The sequence below is a fragment of the Crocodylus siamensis genome, chromosome 2 (assembly GCF_052110815.1).
Source record: "Crocodylus siamensis isolate JL-2025a chromosome 2, ASM5211081v1, whole genome shotgun sequence".
NCBI lineage: Eukaryota > Metazoa > Chordata > Crocodylia > Crocodylidae > Crocodylus > Crocodylus siamensis.
This window is the reverse complement of record NC_143396.1, coordinates 76,823,095-76,842,256: the sequence shown is the minus strand read 5'-3', so window position 1 is coordinate 76,842,256 and position 19,162 is coordinate 76,823,095. Positions and strand designations below refer to the sequence as shown.

The window sequence follows — 19,162 nt, the reverse complement described above, 5'->3', positions numbered from 1 at the left end:
AAAAGCAGTTCTAATGTCTTGTAGGTAAATGACAAGATGCACAGCAGGAGAAACGAGGAAACAATTTCTGTTCTGAGGAAAAAAGCAGGGCAAAGAAAGGACATGCTAACACTCAGCATAGACAGACATGCATTTGAAGAGTTCCAAATGTGAAGTGTTTGGAGGCCACTCCAATTTGGAGGGTCTCAAATTCAGTGCACATGAGCACTGTCTATGATCCCCACCCCCAGAGCACTTCAGAATGGTTGAAAAGGCACGCAGTAGTGGAGCTCTCCAGCCAAGGGCATGGAGAATAGAAATCCCTGCATTCCTCAGCCTCTGGAGGACAGCCAAGAAACAAGAAAGTGTTTACTTCCCTTGCCTGTCTGCCCTGCTCTCCCCCACCCTCAAGGGGGAGAAAAGCAGAGTACTGTGAGTTGCCGGAGGACCGATCAATTCTGTCACATTCTACCGGAGCATGCACAATATGTTTCAGAAAGTATTTTTGCACTGCAAAGATGCTTCTCTTTTTTGAGGGTCATTTTTTAAGGACTTCTTCAGCCTTAAGCATCTGCAACTTCACAGCTTGTAGCACTTCAAAGGCACTTGGAGTACTTCAAATAGCATGTTTGTCCGTGGCTGTTCTTTCTTATAAATAAAGGAAACTATGTTAAATGCCTAGTCCTAGAGGAAAAATCTGTCCAGGTAGCTGATTGTGTCCTTGGTCCTAGAGATTTCTAAAAGAATGGCAAGAGAAATGGTTTGTGTTTAAGGCTCAGTTAGAAATATCATCTGAACCCCAAGTGTTTTATAGGGTTGTATTGTCTACAATTCCATGGAATACTGCCCAGAAACAGGATTCTTGAGGCTTATTCATTTCGTTTGTGGTAGTAACTCAAGATTCATCCCTCTCAGTTTATAGAATTAGGAAAATAACTAAGACCTGGTTCATCTATTCTAAACTTCTTCTTTTCTGCCATGAACCAGCATTTGTTCTTTGCTGATGTTTGCTCCTGTTAATGGGCTCATTTAACAACTGTAACTTTGCATTGCCAGAACACGTAGATGAATTATCTAATTAAATGTAAAATATGATGTGCAAAGTATGAATGTGTGCACTGCTTGAGTTTTGTGTTTTTAAATGTCTTGAAACAGCCATATATTATTATCTTGCCTGGTTGTTTTCCTAGCTCTTTACCTTTGGTTGGAGAGAAGACATCCGCCCTGGGGAACCTCTTCACACTAGGAAGTTCTGCTTCGATACCATTTCACACAGTAGCCCCGTCACACTGTATGACTGTCATGGGATGAAGGGCAACCAGCACTGGAGCTATCGGAAGGTTGGAGTCACCTTGGGTCATTTTAAGAGGTTCAAGTCTGTACTGTATTTGGAGACGGTTATATCTGTCCACCTAAAATAATTTAAAATCCATCATGATTTATTCCAATTCTGCTTTAAATGGATTCTCTGTCGACTGTGTTTCTTTTCAATGCACACTGTGTAAGTTTGCAGTTTTTTTAGGTCAAGTTTAAATTAATATGGATTTGATCCAACACAGAGTGAGCCGCATATTCCCTGAAAAAGCCTTACTATTTTGGCACTTCCAGACATGCATGTCATTTTAACAATAATGCCACTGAGAATATTTTTATTCACTGTGTCAGCAGTAAGAAGTGCTGTTCATGAATTAAATGTTATCATTTTGCTGTACTTAAAAGATTACAATTAACAGGTCAATCTAAACAAAAAACCAACTCCCCGCCCCCAAACCTCCAAAACAAAATAAAAACAAAAGAATTCACATTAAAAACACCACTGTAAGCCTCCAAAAAGTAGGGATTTAAATGAGATTTAGGTGTCATTCCGATCTGCTAAATTTTAGCCTATTTATATGTATCGCAAAAAAAGGAGAAGCTTATGCTGGAAACTTTGTCAGGCCTTAGTTCAGGGCAAACAAGCCTATAGGAACACTATCAGGATTTCAAATGACATTGTTAATGAAAGCTTCTTATACATATCTAATTTAGTTAGTTTGTAAGGTGAAAATCTATCCTGCCGCCTCATTGTTAACAGTAACAGGTTTAACCCATTCATTGCTGCTCTCACTTGTAATCTGTGCTGTGATAGACCATTGCACTATTCTTCTCATCCCCTCTTTATCTTCACATAACCATCATCCCCATATTCCCACATTTACTGGAGATGAGTGTAATGGCTAAGATTGGACAAATCTGCTGGATTTTCTAGTAAGAAATGAGACATCGTAGTGAGCTTAACTATAACTCTTAGAAACAGGTTAGCTATGTCTGCTGTTTTCCTAAGGTGTCTAATTATTGACTTTTGCCATTTGAGCCAATATTTACATTGCAATCAGATCCGGAAATGTGATCTCTTCACAGCTAAGGTGGCATTGGTAATACAGCTAAAGAAGGTGTGGGCCAACTCTTTGTGCAAATTAGCATTGTTCTGTTGCTGAGTTACGTCCATAATAATACTTTCAGAACCCATCCAATTTATCTTAATACTTATCCATGCTGCTAGAAAGAAGCTTTGACAACTTTAACACTTCATTGGTGCTTAATGAACCAAGTACATGTGACAAAATACAGCTCCAGTGCTGTCTTCTATATATGGTTCATCACCTTTATGGGTAAGACCCAGTAGATGGCCAAAGAAATAACAGTATTGTAAAAAAAACTTCAGTTAAGTCCCATGTCTAGCTTTGTTTCTCTTATCTAGAGGATTCAAATAATATATAAAAAGTCTAAGTACAAGGTGAATTTATAGCTGAATTAAAAATCCCTCAATAGTGAAAATGCTGAAATATTCAAAATTAACTAACACAAAAACAAACCTTGGTTATTAAAAGGAGTAAAATACCCAAGTATTGTGTATTGTTTAGCCCTAAACCATAAAGCTAAGGAGCCACAACAGCATAGAAAATGAATGGATAAATATATTCCTTTTTCTCTGAGATAATTTTTAAAACTTTGCTTGAATATATATTAATATGTTTTGATTGCCTTTCACCTCGGTTCTTTTTCTTCAGCCCAATCTACATGAGAAAATTTGCCAGTAAAGTTTTACTAGCAAAATCCTTTTAGTGTGGATATCTCTGACTTTAACAAAAAAAAGTACTGGTTCTCCAAGGGTAATAAGCCATTCCAGTGAAAGTGCTTTTATGTCAATGTATCTGTATCTAAATTAGGGTTTTTGCCAACCTAGATATGTCACAAAAAATCACTTCTCTAATCGCTACTGCTATGCTGGCAAACGTTCCTAGCACAGACCTTGCCATGATACTTTTAAAGTATTTTTTTAAATTTTAAACTACTTTTTCAAAGAGCATAGAAATAATAAGCATGTACAGTTTAACAACAGCCCCTTTTGCAAAAACAGACCATGCTACTCCATTCCACTCCTACATACATACACAGCAGCTTCCTCCTGATTGTGTACCCCCTCTTGCTTGTAATTATTTCTGTGTCCTATAAAGTACAATTTCAGTGTTTGTTCTTAATTTTATAAAACCCTAATCTGAGCCAGTTTTTACCATGCTGACATAACCGGTCCTGGAAAACTAGGACATAGGAAGTTTTCCATGCTCTAAGGATCAGTTGCCTTTGCGGGCCACTTTTGAAATAATTTGTAGGATTATTCATGTGTTATCATTACTTTATGCCATAAAATAATTTCTGAATCAGATAGGAATATAAAATTCTACCCAAAATGTCTAATATTTGGACACAGGCAAAGAATATGTCAAATAACTACTGATTCCTACACTATCAACACTATTGCCTGATATGCTACAGTTGAACAGTAAATCTATTGCCTGACTTGGTAAATTATTTTTTTATTACAAATTAAATTATATTATTAAACAATCACTTACCATGAAAGCATTTGCATATTTTTGGCACAATCCAAAACATTTTTTTCTTAATCAAAGAACACAGCATACCCATCTCTCTCAAAACACTGGAGTTACCAAGTAGGACTAGTCCAAGTAACAACATGCATGATGTTGTGACTGAAAGGAGGAATCTCTATTGGAAATCAGATATCAGTGATGGAAGCAATATAACACGAGATAGGTAGGTAGGTCAGGGGCTCTTTGAGAAGTAAATATACAGATAATCTAAAATTACAGGAAACTTCAAGTTTTGATAGCTTCGCAAGATAAAAACATTCTATAAGCATGAAAAGTTAACTTGTACATGCTCCAGATTTGAAACTGCAAAGACCCTGACATTTTCCATTTCTCCCGGGGAAGAGACCTGCCCTCGATTTTTATTTTAGCGTCACTCCAGATGGATGAGTAATAGAATAATCCTGATACAGCATGATTCAATTTATGTGCTGTAGCCCTTCACTACCATTTGTAGCACTTCTACAGGTACCAAAGTGGGGACTGATTTAGTACATCTCTAAAAAAAAAAAAAAAATGTTGTGAAAGATCAAATTCATTATGCTATAATTCTATTCTGAGCATAGTGATTATGAAAGCTGCTAGATTTATGTCAGAGACTAATGTCCTCTCTGCACAGAACAGGTACAAAAGCAGTACAGTTTGCTCAGATTGCCCCTGATAGCACTTCAGGGACAAATTGTGAAAGCAAATTTTCTCCCTGGTGCCCATTAAGTCTGTAGTTTCTTTTGCTGAGACTGCCAAAGCGGGTGTCATTCGGATGATGGTTTTTATCATGTACACACCTGTCCAGCAGAAACTGTGCTGAGGCTACCAACTCATTTCAGATAAACTACTGCAGTCATCAGATGATAATGACTTTCAGTCACTACCGACCTTGGCCACAGTTAAGTAGTGACCTAGAAGAAAGTGAAAGGCTTCTTGCTTCGTTACCAATTCCTTGAGCTGTCCAGGCCTGCTCTATGTCCATTATCTCATGAAAAAGATATTACTTTATAAAGTAATAATTGGACTTGCTCACATGAAGTTTAAAAATCAACTTATTCTTCTCAAATAGGACTGAATTCTAAAAGAGGGTTGTTGTCACTCTTTATTATTACTATGAAGGAGGGATTTATACCTACGCCTCTCTTACTGCAAATGGAAAATTATATTTTGGGGCATGTACTACTGTTCTGAGTCTGTGTCCATTCATCTCAATGACAGCAGCAAGCTCTGACCTTAGGTCAAAGAAAGGTAGAGATGACAAATGGATAACACTAGTACATGGTTAAGTCAAAACGAAGCTTTCCAGTGGTAAACAGCTGTTCTTAAAGGGACATGGTCTGCCTCCTAATTTTCAAACCTTTCAGAAAGGGAGTAGGAGCAGTGCTTAATCCAAAAATTATACCTATAGAAAAATCTACACAGACTAACCCAGCAGCGTACTGGCTTTCCTGGGGAAGGCTAGAACACTTGTACTACACATAATTTCCCCATTGAAGCAGGTTGTTTTCTCCTTGTTTGCAGCCAGGATAGTCTAGTTTCAAAGGATCCTGATGTCCCAGAGCAGTAGGGGCCAGGTTGTGGCTAGTCCTCATGCAAGTCTATAAGGTGAGGAAGAACATAAGAAATTGTCATTTCCCAAAATCCCAGAACAGGGGCCAGCCACAGTTACAGTCATTGTGCTCTCCTGAGTGCAAGGACACATGGTGCTGGTCAACCTGTCATGGCAGAGAAAGTGAAGAGCATCCCCTCTACTCCTTTTTTGCACTGGTTACCACTACCCTTAACCACCCCAAAAAAAAAGAATTATGAACCACAGCTAAGGGGCTTGTGCTAACTCACATCCCCTATAATAATTGGATAATACTATCCAGCCCTGTCTAGAATTCAGGATTCTTGAAAACTGAAATATCCCGTCTGCTTACAAGGATGCACAGGCTGAGGTGGGGAAGCCAGGTGGGAATTTGCCTACTGGTGATTCAGAAATAGTCGGCAGGTCTGGTTTTGTTGTCAGCCCTGCTGCTGCCTCTTGAGAACTTTTTGTTACTTCAAAGTATATTATTTAGAAAAAGATTGTGTTCTCCTGCTATCTATGTAGGAGAAGATACGTGTGAGTCGTGCAGATATACAACAAATCTTCTAGGGCCTGAATTGGGTGTTATGCTCTTAAATGTGGTTTTGTTCATTGTATGTACTGAAAGTATAGAGGCCACATCAAATTAAGGCCTGCCTAGCTCCCCCTAAAATCCAACTTGTCTGTAATTTCTTTTGAAAGTAGAGTTTTTTAAGCGAGTGAAAAAACTGTTTTATGTTTGTTGTTTTGCTCTCCAAGCACTGTTGCAGGGTGCTTTATTAACCATACTTATTTATTAACAGTATGATTTTCTTCCTGTTACTCTTTCTTCTCTTCTTTGTGACTGTACAAATGTTCACATCCTGGATTAGTACTGATTGTTGGCAGAAGTATGCCTGGCACAGAGAGGGAGAAACCTGAATGTATTTATCTGGGGCAGTTAGAAGCATTATTTCAACAAATGCAAAAAGTGTATTATTGTACAATCAGCAGAAACTTTCCAACTATCTAATCAATCCCACACCAGACACACGGACATAACAAATACATTAGAACTATTCAAGCCCTCAGTTAAGATGGACTTCAATGTATTCTTGGAGGCAATATAGCTGAAATTCATCAGTACAAGCCAAACTGTCAAAGACCAATCTTTTGCTATTTACCATGGCATCTTGTTTTGACCAAACTCAGCTAACTGTAATTCCCAGTTAATACTGATACTTTTTTCATAATTAACTTACATTCTAATCCTCACAAAATCTCCATTGGGCACGTTAGCCAATATTAGCCTCCATTAGCAGGTTTAGACGGATGGGGAAAGTGCATCGGAGCGTTACGTGACTTAAAAGTCCCAGATGGAATTTCTGGTGGTTGTGTTTAGAAAAAGTCCCCAGTCCTGTATCTAGACCATGCACCACAACTCTGTGTTAAATGTGTTTATTTCTTCCATCCCCTCTCCATCAGGATGGCCCTGCCACCCCTGTTTAAAATGCACTGCTCCAGAACCTCTAGCCCTATAGTGGAGAAATCAGGCAGCTTTTCAGGCCACACATTTTGAAATGAATGTATGAGGAATGTATAAGGAACTTGGTATGTACATTTTTGAAAAGCCATTTTTACCTTTGTTTTGCACTGTATGGTTGTGGGTCGAAAGACCACAGGCCAGCTCCAGTTTCTTTCAGGTGCCCAGTTTTCTGAAGTAAAATGTCCAAAGAACCCACTCGGCCATCTATACATCCCCAACAATACTCAGTTTATTACTCCAGGTTATTGCATACAGAATTACTATAGAACACAATATCATTTTAGCCAGGGTTATGTCAATCTAAGTTCTAGAAAATGACAGCATTTTAATCATTTACTACTAAATTCTGTTTTGTTTTCTTCCTCATTCCCATAGGACAAAACTTTGTTCCATCCAGTAAGCAACAGCTGCATAGATTGCAACCCAGCTGAGAAGAAGATTTTCATGAACAGATGTGATCCTTTATCTGAAACTCAGCAGTGGATTTTTGAACATATTAATATGACTGTTTTAGAAAAATTTAACAGCAAGGGCAGTTCCTAGGGAAAAAAAAAACCAGACGATTACATTCAGATTGCAAACTACATTTTGGCCAGCATCTGGGTCGAAGGAGTCAGGAATTAAATTTCCTAGATCCAGGAAGTCTGTTCTGAGGATTAAGAAAATGCCACGGCAAAGGCCAATGGGCTGTCATTATGGATGTACAGTATCTGAAGAACTTGGCTGAGAGCCTCACCAGATGCTGCTGAGAACTTCAGGCTGACAATTCCCTTGCTGGTCAAGGGAAAACTTTATTTAAATAAATGTTTCAAAACCTTCTAAGTTAATAAAGTGAAACAAAAATCTAGAGTTTCTCAGGTCAAACCCTGCTGTAATGAGTAGCTATGAATGGATGCTATTATTTGGGGTGGGTATATAGTGTGCATGACTGCTACGGGAACCTGCAGAAATCACAGGTTTAGAACTAACCAAGCTGGTGGAATGTTAACAGTGTCCCAGCACTCCTGTCACTCTCTGAATAAAGGTTGGGTTACGCAGGTTTAACCCTTAGAATTGCTGCAGATCATTTTAAACTACACCCCATTACATTCCTTTCATTACCGAAATGAAAATGGTAGAAATCTTAGGGGTTAGAATTACGTTATAATGAAGCATGAAATAGACTGTAAGATGTCTACATCCCATTTCACTCCTGCATTTGGAAAAAAAAAAAACCTGATCAAGCAACTAAATCAAATTTCCATACATAATGGGATCTACCTAACATTCATCTGCTGTGACTCAAACATGAGTAAGTTAAGAATCAAAAGGTCAAATCTACCAAATCCTTACTAATCATGCAGTAGTGGATATATCACCAATAATAGCAGCACAATGCAAGGTTTGTAGAAAGCATACTTTTCCGGTATCTTTAATAAAGTTCCATTTAAATAAAATTAAGATATTCACAGAAGCATTGAGAATAGCAAACTAATTGTTTACTATATGCCAGGATAGGCATATAGCATTGGTACACTGCCATCAGCTACAAAAATTGTTGGCTCCCTGCAGCACATTTTATAGGATCTGCAGGGATAATCAGAGATTTCTAGGAGGTGCAGGTAAGGGGAAGGGTTTCTGCAAAACTAGTTAGATGTTTTGCAAATAACTTGATGACATCCATAGTGGAAATTGCACGAATTTGCCACTGTTTTGAGCTAACAGCTTTGTATATTGCTGGGTTGTGGGGCAAACAAAGTGAGAAAAGCAAAAGCTCAAAAAAAAGTATTCTGACTATCTAACGTAGCTCTAATTTCCTTATGTTGGTATCCATTATGGAAAATAGTGTCCTCCAAATCTTTTATATCTTTAATATGGTGGGGAGGAGGAGAATTGGGTGGGTTAATACAGCTCGGAGAGACCTGTTTTTCTTCCTCAGTAAAAAGTGATGTGTACTAATGTGTAACACACAGTGATAGGATTTAGGGACTGCTAAAATTAATAGCACATTTAAGTGGCCTGGTCTTACTTGAATCCTGAACTGACAGATGAATGTACTGTGAATGCAGACATTACATCTTACAAGAGATGGCCATAATAACACTTTTCACTTTCAAAAATATCATGTATAACTTGATCTGTAAATTCTGATTGTTAGTAATGTGGGTGGCTAACCAAACTGTTCATGTTTAAACTACCCTTCCTGAGAGTCTAGATTGATTTTCAGCTGTGTGCATGAAGAGCAGTGGTTGCAGCTGGAGGATGAGTATGATATCCATGCTTGTGTGAAGTTTTATGGCAACAACTTCCAAATTGTAGGTTGTAGGGACTTTTTAGGAGGAGCACAAGAGATCTTAGAGCATTTAGGATGCATGTTCTAGAAAATTAGTTGTGTGCAATTCATCTGTATGTTGAACCCTTGCTTCAACTGAGTAAAGATACGTATCAAATGTTCAAGGAGCAATTTGCCTGTAGGCTAGACATTACGGCATTGTTTAGATTTAAACTTGAAGACACTGCACTGCACAATGGAAGAAAATTGATTTAACCTCAGGCTGTCTCATGCCTCAGTCCAGCAGAAGTTGATGAAGTTGTCACCAGAAAGAGGTTGAGATTTTTATTAGCTACTAGTACATAGACTGGGCATTACAGACTGTGCATCCTCTCAGCTGCAAGACTCCTGGCACAATTTATTTGCAGCTCAAGCATTAACAAAAAAAGGTTTGAAAACTGAAGAAAAATAGATGCCTAGAATGTAGAAGTGAAAATGAAAACTCCAAATTGCCCATTTGGACTTGCCCAAGATCGTAAAAGTACTGGAAGCAGTACCCTATATCTTAGATATAAGAGCTATGGGAGACGTACCTAGCCAGGCTAAGCAATTTACATAATACAAAACTTCAGTGGGGTCATATCATTCAGTGTCTGAATGCAGCCCGAATTTTGAAAATATTTACTAGAAACTAAACTGCAGTTGTGGCAAAGACATTCTGCGTCTCTTACAGCCCTAGGTGCGTACCGCTATACAAAAATTTACACTGCCACAGGGAACCTTCCTGTTACTTGCAGTTAGTCAAGGCACATGAGATCTACAGCCTTTCTAAGCTCCATCACTTGCCATGGAACAATATTCCACATTAATAAGATTCAGATCTTTGAACAGAACGTCAGTGTGCTACAATAAATGCTTTTTTTTTTCATTTTCTAGAAAAAAATTGTGTACCTTGGCAGAAAATTTATAAGGAACCCTGTTATATGTCTTGTGTAATGAAAAAGACACCCTGAATGAATAGAACATGTTTATTAAGGCAAGGGCCCACTTTAAGGAAATCTTACTGAGCACTAACAGTGTTTTATTTTTTGATGACTGAAATTTTGAATTTTTAGCACAATCAGTCCTATACAGTGAAAAGAACATTACCTGGTAGGATCCATGACTCTTCAAACAATAGAGAATCACCAAAACATTTTGGCTTCATCACTATCTCTTGGAAAAAAATGAAAGGGAGAAAAGTTGTACCACATCTGCACACATAACCAAAAAGTGTGGCATGCAAGCCAAGGGGACAAAGGCACTCCAAATTGTGTCTTATAACAGTTGGAGCAGAAGTTTAACATGAGATATACTGGCAAAAAAGAGAGTACCTTTAAAAAGAACTTAATACAAATAGACATCTATAACTGTGAGGCGAATCCTGTCTTCCACTGATTTCAGTAGGGTTTTATAAATCGAGGAGGCAGGTGGGTGATTTTGCAAGCCAATCACTTACTTGCTGCCATTTTTGTGTTATTTTGCGGTGAGCTCCCCTCTCTCCCCTGCACACACACATACACAGTGTTGATTGGCTAAAGGGCCCTGGCGGTAGCCCTGGCCCTCATTACTGATTGGCTGAAGGTTGTTCTTCAGGCAGCCCCATCCATCACCACTGATTGCCCAAAAGGATTGGCATTCATGCAGTTTTGCCCCTTGTTGCTGATTGGTGCAGAGGGGTGGGGCCTCATGATGGGCAGCCCTTTTGGCCAATCAGTAGTGGAAGGAGGAGAGGGCAACCAACATCTCAGCTCCCTCTCTGTTTCCTGGGGAGCCATGGTAGTTCAGGAGCCAGCATCTTATTTTCAGTAAGCCCCCCTCCTGCTGCCCAGCAATTCTGCCAAAAGTCACAAGGAATGCTATTTTTCATGGAAACCACCTCAAATTGCAAGTTTCCATGAAAAAAAATGCAATTTGAGTAGGTCCCTATTTATGACTGATTTTATGTTTAGAAATTCTGCAAGCCATCCCACAACTATATCCTCCAAACCCAATCCTATAAACATTTGCATAATGCTAGGAGTAGATTGCTGGGTACGTTCTGCTGCCTTAATTGAACCCAGGGACCCTGCCAGAATATTCAGCTGCAGCCTGTGGCTCTCTCAAATGAGACTCAGGCCCTTAGAAAGCTGCTATAGGACTATTCTTTTTGTTAATTACTGTTAAAAATGCTATAAAATATTGCTTTGTATCACTTCAAAAACACTATTTACAATTGGTTCTACGTGTATTCTGGGTCAGGTCTTTAGGAGGTATAAACTGATGTTTCATTGTTTTACACCACCTGATGATCTGGCCCTACACCCTTTGTGTTTTTCAACACATCTTCTTTTGAGTTTGCATTACATCTCCATGGAAACAAAATTGTTATTTCATAAGGGCTTATTGCCACTTGTCATTAATTCTTCACTTTATAGACACTACAGTCTATCTGCAACATTGAAATTGACTGGTGCAGAAGTTAGAGCAGGGGAGATATGATCGTAGTTGAAGAAACTGAAACAAGCAACATGTGCTGGTAAAACTTTTAAATCACATTTGCTTTCATGAGTATATCCAAAGTGTAGTGGAAAAAAAACAAAAGGCGTCAGCACGATTGTTTCTAAATAATATGATTTTCAAATGTGACCAAGAGCATCAGCAGCTGTTTAATCTGTCATCATGACTGACATGTCAGCAAAGGCATCTTGCTGCAGAAGTCCTTGCATTGTGACAAGATTTCATTATTTATTACTTGTGATCTGATTTCACAAATTCAGGTTGTTTTAAGTTTTTTAATAGCACACTATAATGTCATAGTATATGTCTAGCCTGAATAAATTAGTTTATACATTTATGATCTTTATACATTAAATGATCTTTAAACATTAAAATGCTAAATCTTCAAAACTAGTCACAACTAGTGATATAAGCAATCGCTATGTGCTAGATATAAACTAGCCTAGTGAAATGACAGGTGTCTCCATCACATAAGTTCTATCACAATTGATATTAGTTTGCATCCTTGCTGACAGTCTCAGGAGATGACAATTAGCATTACCCTCTCAGCCTGTCCAGCAAGGAGTGGCTTGAAAGCACTTTAGCAGGGCAGTACTGAGAGGTTTGCAGTACCATTTTTGTGAATAAAAGGCTTTAGTCTCTGCTGATGTCAATCCAGCATGTTTTTGTGAGTACACAAACTACATGGTATCTTCAGTTCAAATTTTCTGTTAAGGTGGTTACAAGAACTACTTCAAAGCTTTGAACCTAACAGACTGACTTGAAGCTATTGTATTTGCTAGCTGGTACTAGACAAACAGTACTATTGCTTACAAACTAGGCTGGCTAAGACCAAGCTAAGACACCTAGCTAACCTTCCGATAAATGTTGTTTCTGTTGATACAAAGAGTACAAAGATCCCAAAATGTTATCCTTGTTTATTGTGAAGTCATTGTCTCTGAAAATGATCTTACAGCATAGTCAAATAAGGAGTTGCATTAACTTTTAAGTAGAGGCTGATGGTGAAGATGTGGTTTAACATGAGAAATACCTTACCATGTTTGGAGATACCAAAGGTTCACCGAACTTTTGTTTGCAAATAATAGTTCTCCCCTAGAAAACTCTGGATGAATCAGTAAACTATGTTAATGGATTAATCCTATACAGTGTTTTCTAGTTAAGGGTTTTATTCTGGAACTGAGCAGGATTTGGTACACCTATGGCTAGTTGCTGCCATTACTTATGACCATGTTTAATAACCAACATGGCTTTTTTTGTAACTCACAGATGAGTATTGTAATCCTACAATACTCTCCTGCTGGACTCTTAAAATTGTGTGACAGGATTTCTACATGCTGATGGGCTGGCAATCACTATCTGGGAGTGCTGTTTTAAGAAGCTGCCTTTTTAACCTGGCCATCTGAGGAAATGTTGGCGATAGCTGTCTAACTATCTTCAATATTTATGAAGTTCCAATCATCTTATTATTGTTTATTATCTAGTAATGTCGTAGGTGCTTCACTTCACAGATAAGAAAAGATGGTCCTTGCCCCAAAGTTCTTCCAACCCAATTCAGACAACAATAGAATAAAGACAACAGGAAAGAGGTGGGGAAAGAAGCGATCAAAGCAATAAAACTAAGTAATGATGTTTATAGCATAGTAAAATAGGGTTTGGGTTTTTTAAAGTAATGTACAAAAATAGTTGTCTATGTTTATTTGCTCCTTGATGTAGAAGAGGATATATGAATCAGGAAAAAGTAATGGCCTTATGGACCAGGCCTGAAAGGAAAGCCTGTGTTTAGCAAGAGACATGGAAAAAGGCAATGGTTGGAGAAGCAGAGATCAACAGGGTATGATGACTGGCATAATGAGTAGTGTAGAGAAGTGAAAGAAGATATTATGGGACACATTTAGATAAGTAATGCTAGTATATAAATGACATTTGCAAGAGAGATGGAAAACTTGGCTTTCATCAAGTTCAGCCTTATTCTTGATCTTTTTTTAAAGGATGAACTGATATGATTAAAGTAATCTTTGACACTTCAAGGCTGAGATTCCCAAACTTTAAAGAATCACAGGCAAAACAAAATTTTAGTATGTCTGCAGGTCAGCCCTGAACATCCTGATCTGATTGGCACAATAAATTATTAGGTATAATCTACCCAGGAGTCCCAAATGGTACCAGAATTAGAACAAACTCTCTGTTTTCTCTTGTAGCATGGGATCAGATGGGCTTATGATTCATTCAGTAAAATAGACAGGTTGGTAACCTAGAGGAATGAATGACAGTAGAGAGCTCAAATTAGGAAAATCAGGAATTGTGAGTTGGAACTGAGAAAGTTATGGGCTGGATGGTGAAGTTATCACTTGCCAGTTTAGTTAGAAAGGGGGAGGACCATGGATCAAGTAAGCTTTGATATTTTCTGGATGTAAAAGGGCATGGAAGGGGACATTCAAAGATCAGCAACCCTGGGCACCACCTTTGTGGGGTGGCACAAAACAGTAGAATAACATGGAGTGGGGCAGGAACCACCAGCCTCAGGTGCCAATTTTGGTAGGGGTGCCAGAATTGTGCCCCCACCCCCACAGTGCCCATACCCTACCAGCAGAAGCAGCCCCATGACATTGCACTTCCAACAATAGCTATTTCACAGACCACGCTGCTGTTACAGACCCAACATCAGGGTTGGGCCGGTCCCGCCATTCTCAGAATGCTCTGCCCCCCTGGGACTAGGAGGATGTTCCACAGATTTTCCAGGAGCTGCTGGTCCAGATCACTACCAGTTAGCTCTTTGCACTTGCTGTCTGGAGCAAGAATATATAGTGGTATGTTTCTCTCCAGGCATCACTCACTGGATCCAGGACCAAACAGACTCTCTGTATCAAATTTACACTCTGATGAGGGTTTGTTTTTATCCCCTTTTCCCCTATTCTCTTTATTCTTTTTCCTGATTTTCCTTCCTTCAGATCTGTAGGATCTTGCCTATCAGGAATAATGATCTTTCTTTCCTCACTTTACAGCAGGGAAAAAGGATGTTTCTTCTCCATCAAACCCCTTTCCCGAGATAATAGTAACAGAAGCTACTTTGATCTCTGCTTGACTGGAGGAGCTTCAGCAGCTTGCCATCAGCCTTATGGACCCCCAGTCTCTCTGCCTGCAGCCTGTGCCCCAGACATACTGGAATTTATCCTGCTGCTACTTGTGCACGAGCCAGTAATTTATCAAACCAATGATGCTGGGAATTTGCATCCTTCCAGCTCAGTCTCCTTACAGATCCTATCTCTGACAGAACCACATTTTCCAATGCAACAGGACAGATGTTGTTGTATCTTTGAGACTGGGCAGTTTCCTAGGCTGGATTAACAGTATCTGATAGGCTGGATTCCATCTCCTGTCTCATCCTTAAATACTAGAAATGCATTCTAGAACTGGATCTGTAAATCCAGTCGAAAAGAGTTGTGTAAAAATGGCAGTATCTTACTCAAATGATCTGCTTCTTTGTAAGTGTATTCACATCTGCTTCATTTGGTGACAAAAATAGATGTGCATGAGTTTTGTACTTACTCCTGGTAACAGGGGACTGCCCATTGCCCCTGTTCCAAGGGCTAGGAGAGAATGGAAGAATACTTACCGGGGGTGAGCCCACCATACTTCGTCGATTCCCAGTGATGTCAGACGCTGAGAGGGGAATCCCAGCAACACAGAGGTCCTCTGCTGGAGCCAACGCTGATTGACCACCGTCCCAGAAGAACCTGTTGAAGAGAAAGCCGGCTGTGAGTTGTTTACCAGAGGGGGAAAGAGAGAGAGGCACCTGGAGGAAGCTGCTGAAAGCCGGTACAGAGGATTAACAGAGACTAAGGAAATGCTGGCCGAGTGAGGCAGGGGTGGATGGACCATGATGAACTTATAACTGTGATGAGTCATCCAGGAAGACAAACCCAGAGAGGGGTGACAAGAGAAGGCTATCAGCAAGTGACCCAGATGCATAGTAAAAAGGACTGTGTTAGTGAAAACTGGGACAACTGGGAAAATGGGACTGGTATCAGAGGGAAGGGGCCAGACGACCACAGACACCCCGAGGTTCAGAGTTGACTGGGACCCAGTTCCCTGGCAGGACTGTTACAGGGGAACTGCAGGTCCTAGACAAGGACACTTTTATAAATGGGAGATCATCCCCTTGGGCTGGAGGAGGCGGGGAGAGAAACCAGATCACCCCGTCTGAAGGAATGGAGGGAGGGTGCGACTGCTGAAAGAGCAGGCAGGGCTAATGACCCTCACTCCTGAGGAAGAGAGACTCAGTTGACTAGCATCACACTAATTAGACACTGGCTGGGACAAGACAGGGTGTAGGAAGGTGGAGCCTGCAGCAGAAACCAGAGCAGCAATATCTTACCACTATCCCAGCAGCTGCCAATCTCCTTTCAGATGTTATCGGTCTCCTAAAAAAGCGTGGTGGGCAAATAAGGAAGACAGTGATAAGAATAGCAGGCACCGAGGAGGCACCCACTTACACTCCTGTTAATACTGCAGTACCCACACAGCTACAGGAGAGTGAGCTGGATGCTTTTCCACACTCTGCATAATAAAAGAATTATACTGTACTAAGGTAAACCTATCACAAGCCAATGAAGAGTTAGAAGTGTAACTGAAAGGTGTTTGACATCCAGAAGTTTTACTAGTTGTAAAGAAGTAGCCCATCAATGTGTGTGTGTCACAGGTCCCCTTCTGTGACCCATAGAGAATATGAGGCTGATACAACCCCAGGCAGAAAAAACCATGTTTAAAATGGATAAGCTCTTGCTTTTAGCTTTAGAGGACCTCCTAGAGTGTCAGCCAAAACAGTAGCTGTCACCGATGCACAAGAAGCAAAGAACTCATCTTGGCTCTTGGAGCTCAAGATAAGTTTGGAGACTGGGAGTTAGAACAAGAGCTTTGTTAATGACAAACTTTGAATATTTTATATGAAAATAACAGGATTACAAGCAACATGGAACCTTGCAATATTATTTCTACAAAATCACTTCTGTGCACCTAATCTACCCGAGTAGAAGCTTGGTCCTACCCTTCCATTTAAGGAATTCCTGGGAGGTCTAAGAATAAATGCAAAATCCCCATATCTGAGTTGCTAAAAGGACTGATGTCTGAGGGGACATCCCTCACATAGAAGAAGCAGGTCTCACAGATCAACTCCAATTTTCGGCCTCCGCATCCTTGGCTTCCTGCCTTGTTACAATGTAGACCTCCACGCCACAGCCAGAGATATCTAGTTAAGGGACAGTGTTTGCATCTGAGCCCAGCCAATTACATCTTCATAACCAAAAAGCTGACACAGTTTAACCAAGGCTCCAGTGGCTGTTCCTTCCCTTTTCATGTCTAAGAAAATGTTGACTATCCATCTTCTTCCTGTGGTGCAAAGCTGTATACCTCAACCCTCTCAAAGTTTCTATAAATCCCTTTCTTGATTTCCTTAAGCAGTTCAACTTTGGACTAACTTTCAGTTCCCTGTGGGTATATGCATCATCTGTTGAAGCTCTGTGCTCCACTGCTTTCTGGATAATGTGGTAATCCATACACCCATCTCTGATTTTTTAAAGCAATCAAATGCAAACTCCTCCCTGTGACTGCCATATACCTGGTACCCAAATGGCAATTCTATCCAAACTTAAAGCTCTTTAAATGTCTGGGACACTTTCTTACAATCAAAATAGCTTCCTTGACATTGATCTCCTCTTCCATGAACATTAGTAAGGATACTTTTCTTCTGTTCTTTCAGGGTTGTCCATCATATTACTCCTGAGTGTACCTCCAGTGTTCACTCACCATTTCACAACATCCTGGAGAAATATGCCCTGATATACAAGTAACAGAGTGAAATTTAAAGAGCCAATGACCATGCCTGGAGAAAAATTTACTAATCCTACTCCCTTCAACTTGTAGGCAGTGTTAGCCAGTGGTGTTCTAACCTGATGGATAGCCAGTCAAGACTAATTAGCAGGTAAGAGAAAGTTGTCTAATTTCCAAAGTGTTGAGAGTATAATGAACTTTGTTTACCATAATTTGTTTAACATAGCTTTCTGAAATAATGGGAAAATACTATTTTTCGTATATGTGTATTTAAGGTATTAGACAATGAACTATAAATAATAATATATATTATAATAATTGAAAACATACACGTCTGTGCTGACTAGTCTAAGATAGTTGGCTTAGATGTTAATTAATAACAACTGTAGATGCTCTGATCAGCTTATTGATGTATTAAAATAACATTTTAGCGAAAAGCTTATGAAGTTTACAGGGAGCACATGTCTGTAAGTTACTGGACTGTACTAGACTGTACTGAAGGTCCTAAAATATGGAATAAACATTGTACACATGTCTGTTTTATATTAAATTGTATTAAGTTATGGGATCAAAGAAAAATATTAAGTACAGTTTCCAAAAATTACCATGAGTTGAATTAATAAATACCTCTCAGAAATCACAGCTGTCTGCTGTTCTGCTCTGCATGCTGAGACTGCATAGGCTTATGATCATCCATAGGAACAGATCAGAATAACACACAAGCCTCTACAGTTAAGCTGAAAGAGAATCTCTTTTAGGTACATAGATATTAGAGGAAATATCCTGTGTGACTCAACTTCTAGAGTGAGACATGAACATGTACTCTTGTATATCTTCCCTTTTTTCCAGCAGAGTGCAGTTGTACACATAGACTAACCTGAATATTATAAAATTTAAAAAAGGGCAGAAAAAGACACATAGGGCCTGCTTCTGATTGAACATGGTGTATATTGGGAAATTTCTACTGACATCATGGGGTTACACCTGCAGAGTTCAGCGAGACTTGAAACAGGGTTCATTGTGAAATTTAGGCCATACCATAGTCAGGACAGAGCTTCCACTGAAGTCAGTGGAGCCAGAACTTCACCAAGTGTTATTATTTCTGCTTCCCTTTAGTCCATTCAGTAGGTTGGGACATATTTATTAACTTCCAACGCCAATGAGGATGAATAAAAGCAGGAACTGCCCTTCCCTCCCCAAGGTAGGTCCAACTTATATTTATTCTCTATAAAATAGAAAATGTATCCTTCATATACATTTGAAGGATATGCCCTTTCATATACTGAAAGGTCATGAACAGAGACAGCAGGAGTCAATCATCTTGTCAAGGGGGGTTTTTTTGCCTCCTTCTCTCTCCTTATGCATATTTTAGAATTTATCTTTTAAGAATACAAAAGTGATTGTTTTAAAATTTACAACGTAGAAGTCTATAATAGTGGGCTAAATTCAGCCCTGAGATCCACTGACTTCAGTGGAGTTGCACCAGAGATTAATTTGGTGCAGCCTGTTTTGGTCAGCATTTGTTTATTGCAGCACTTTCCTGAAGCTTTAAT

At 39.4% G+C, this 19,162-nt stretch overlaps 1 protein-coding gene across 2 annotated transcripts in view; it reads left to right on the top strand.

The window, feature by feature from the left end:
- The window catches only part of GALNTL6 (polypeptide N-acetylgalactosaminyltransferase like 6), a 961,474-nt gene extending 943,231 nt beyond the window's left edge, over positions 1–18,243 (top strand). For both annotated transcript variants that reach the window (XM_090036188.1, XM_090036189.1), the window contains 2 exons: positions 1,170–1,319; positions 7,370–18,243. In XM_090036188.1, coding sequence (XP_089892314.1) covers positions 1,170–1,319; positions 7,370–7,537 — 318 coding nt within the window. In that variant the 3' untranslated portion in view covers positions 7,538–18,243. The remainder of the gene's footprint in view (positions 1–1,169; positions 1,320–7,369) is intronic.
- The last annotated feature ends 919 nt before the right edge of the window (positions 18,244–19,162 follow it).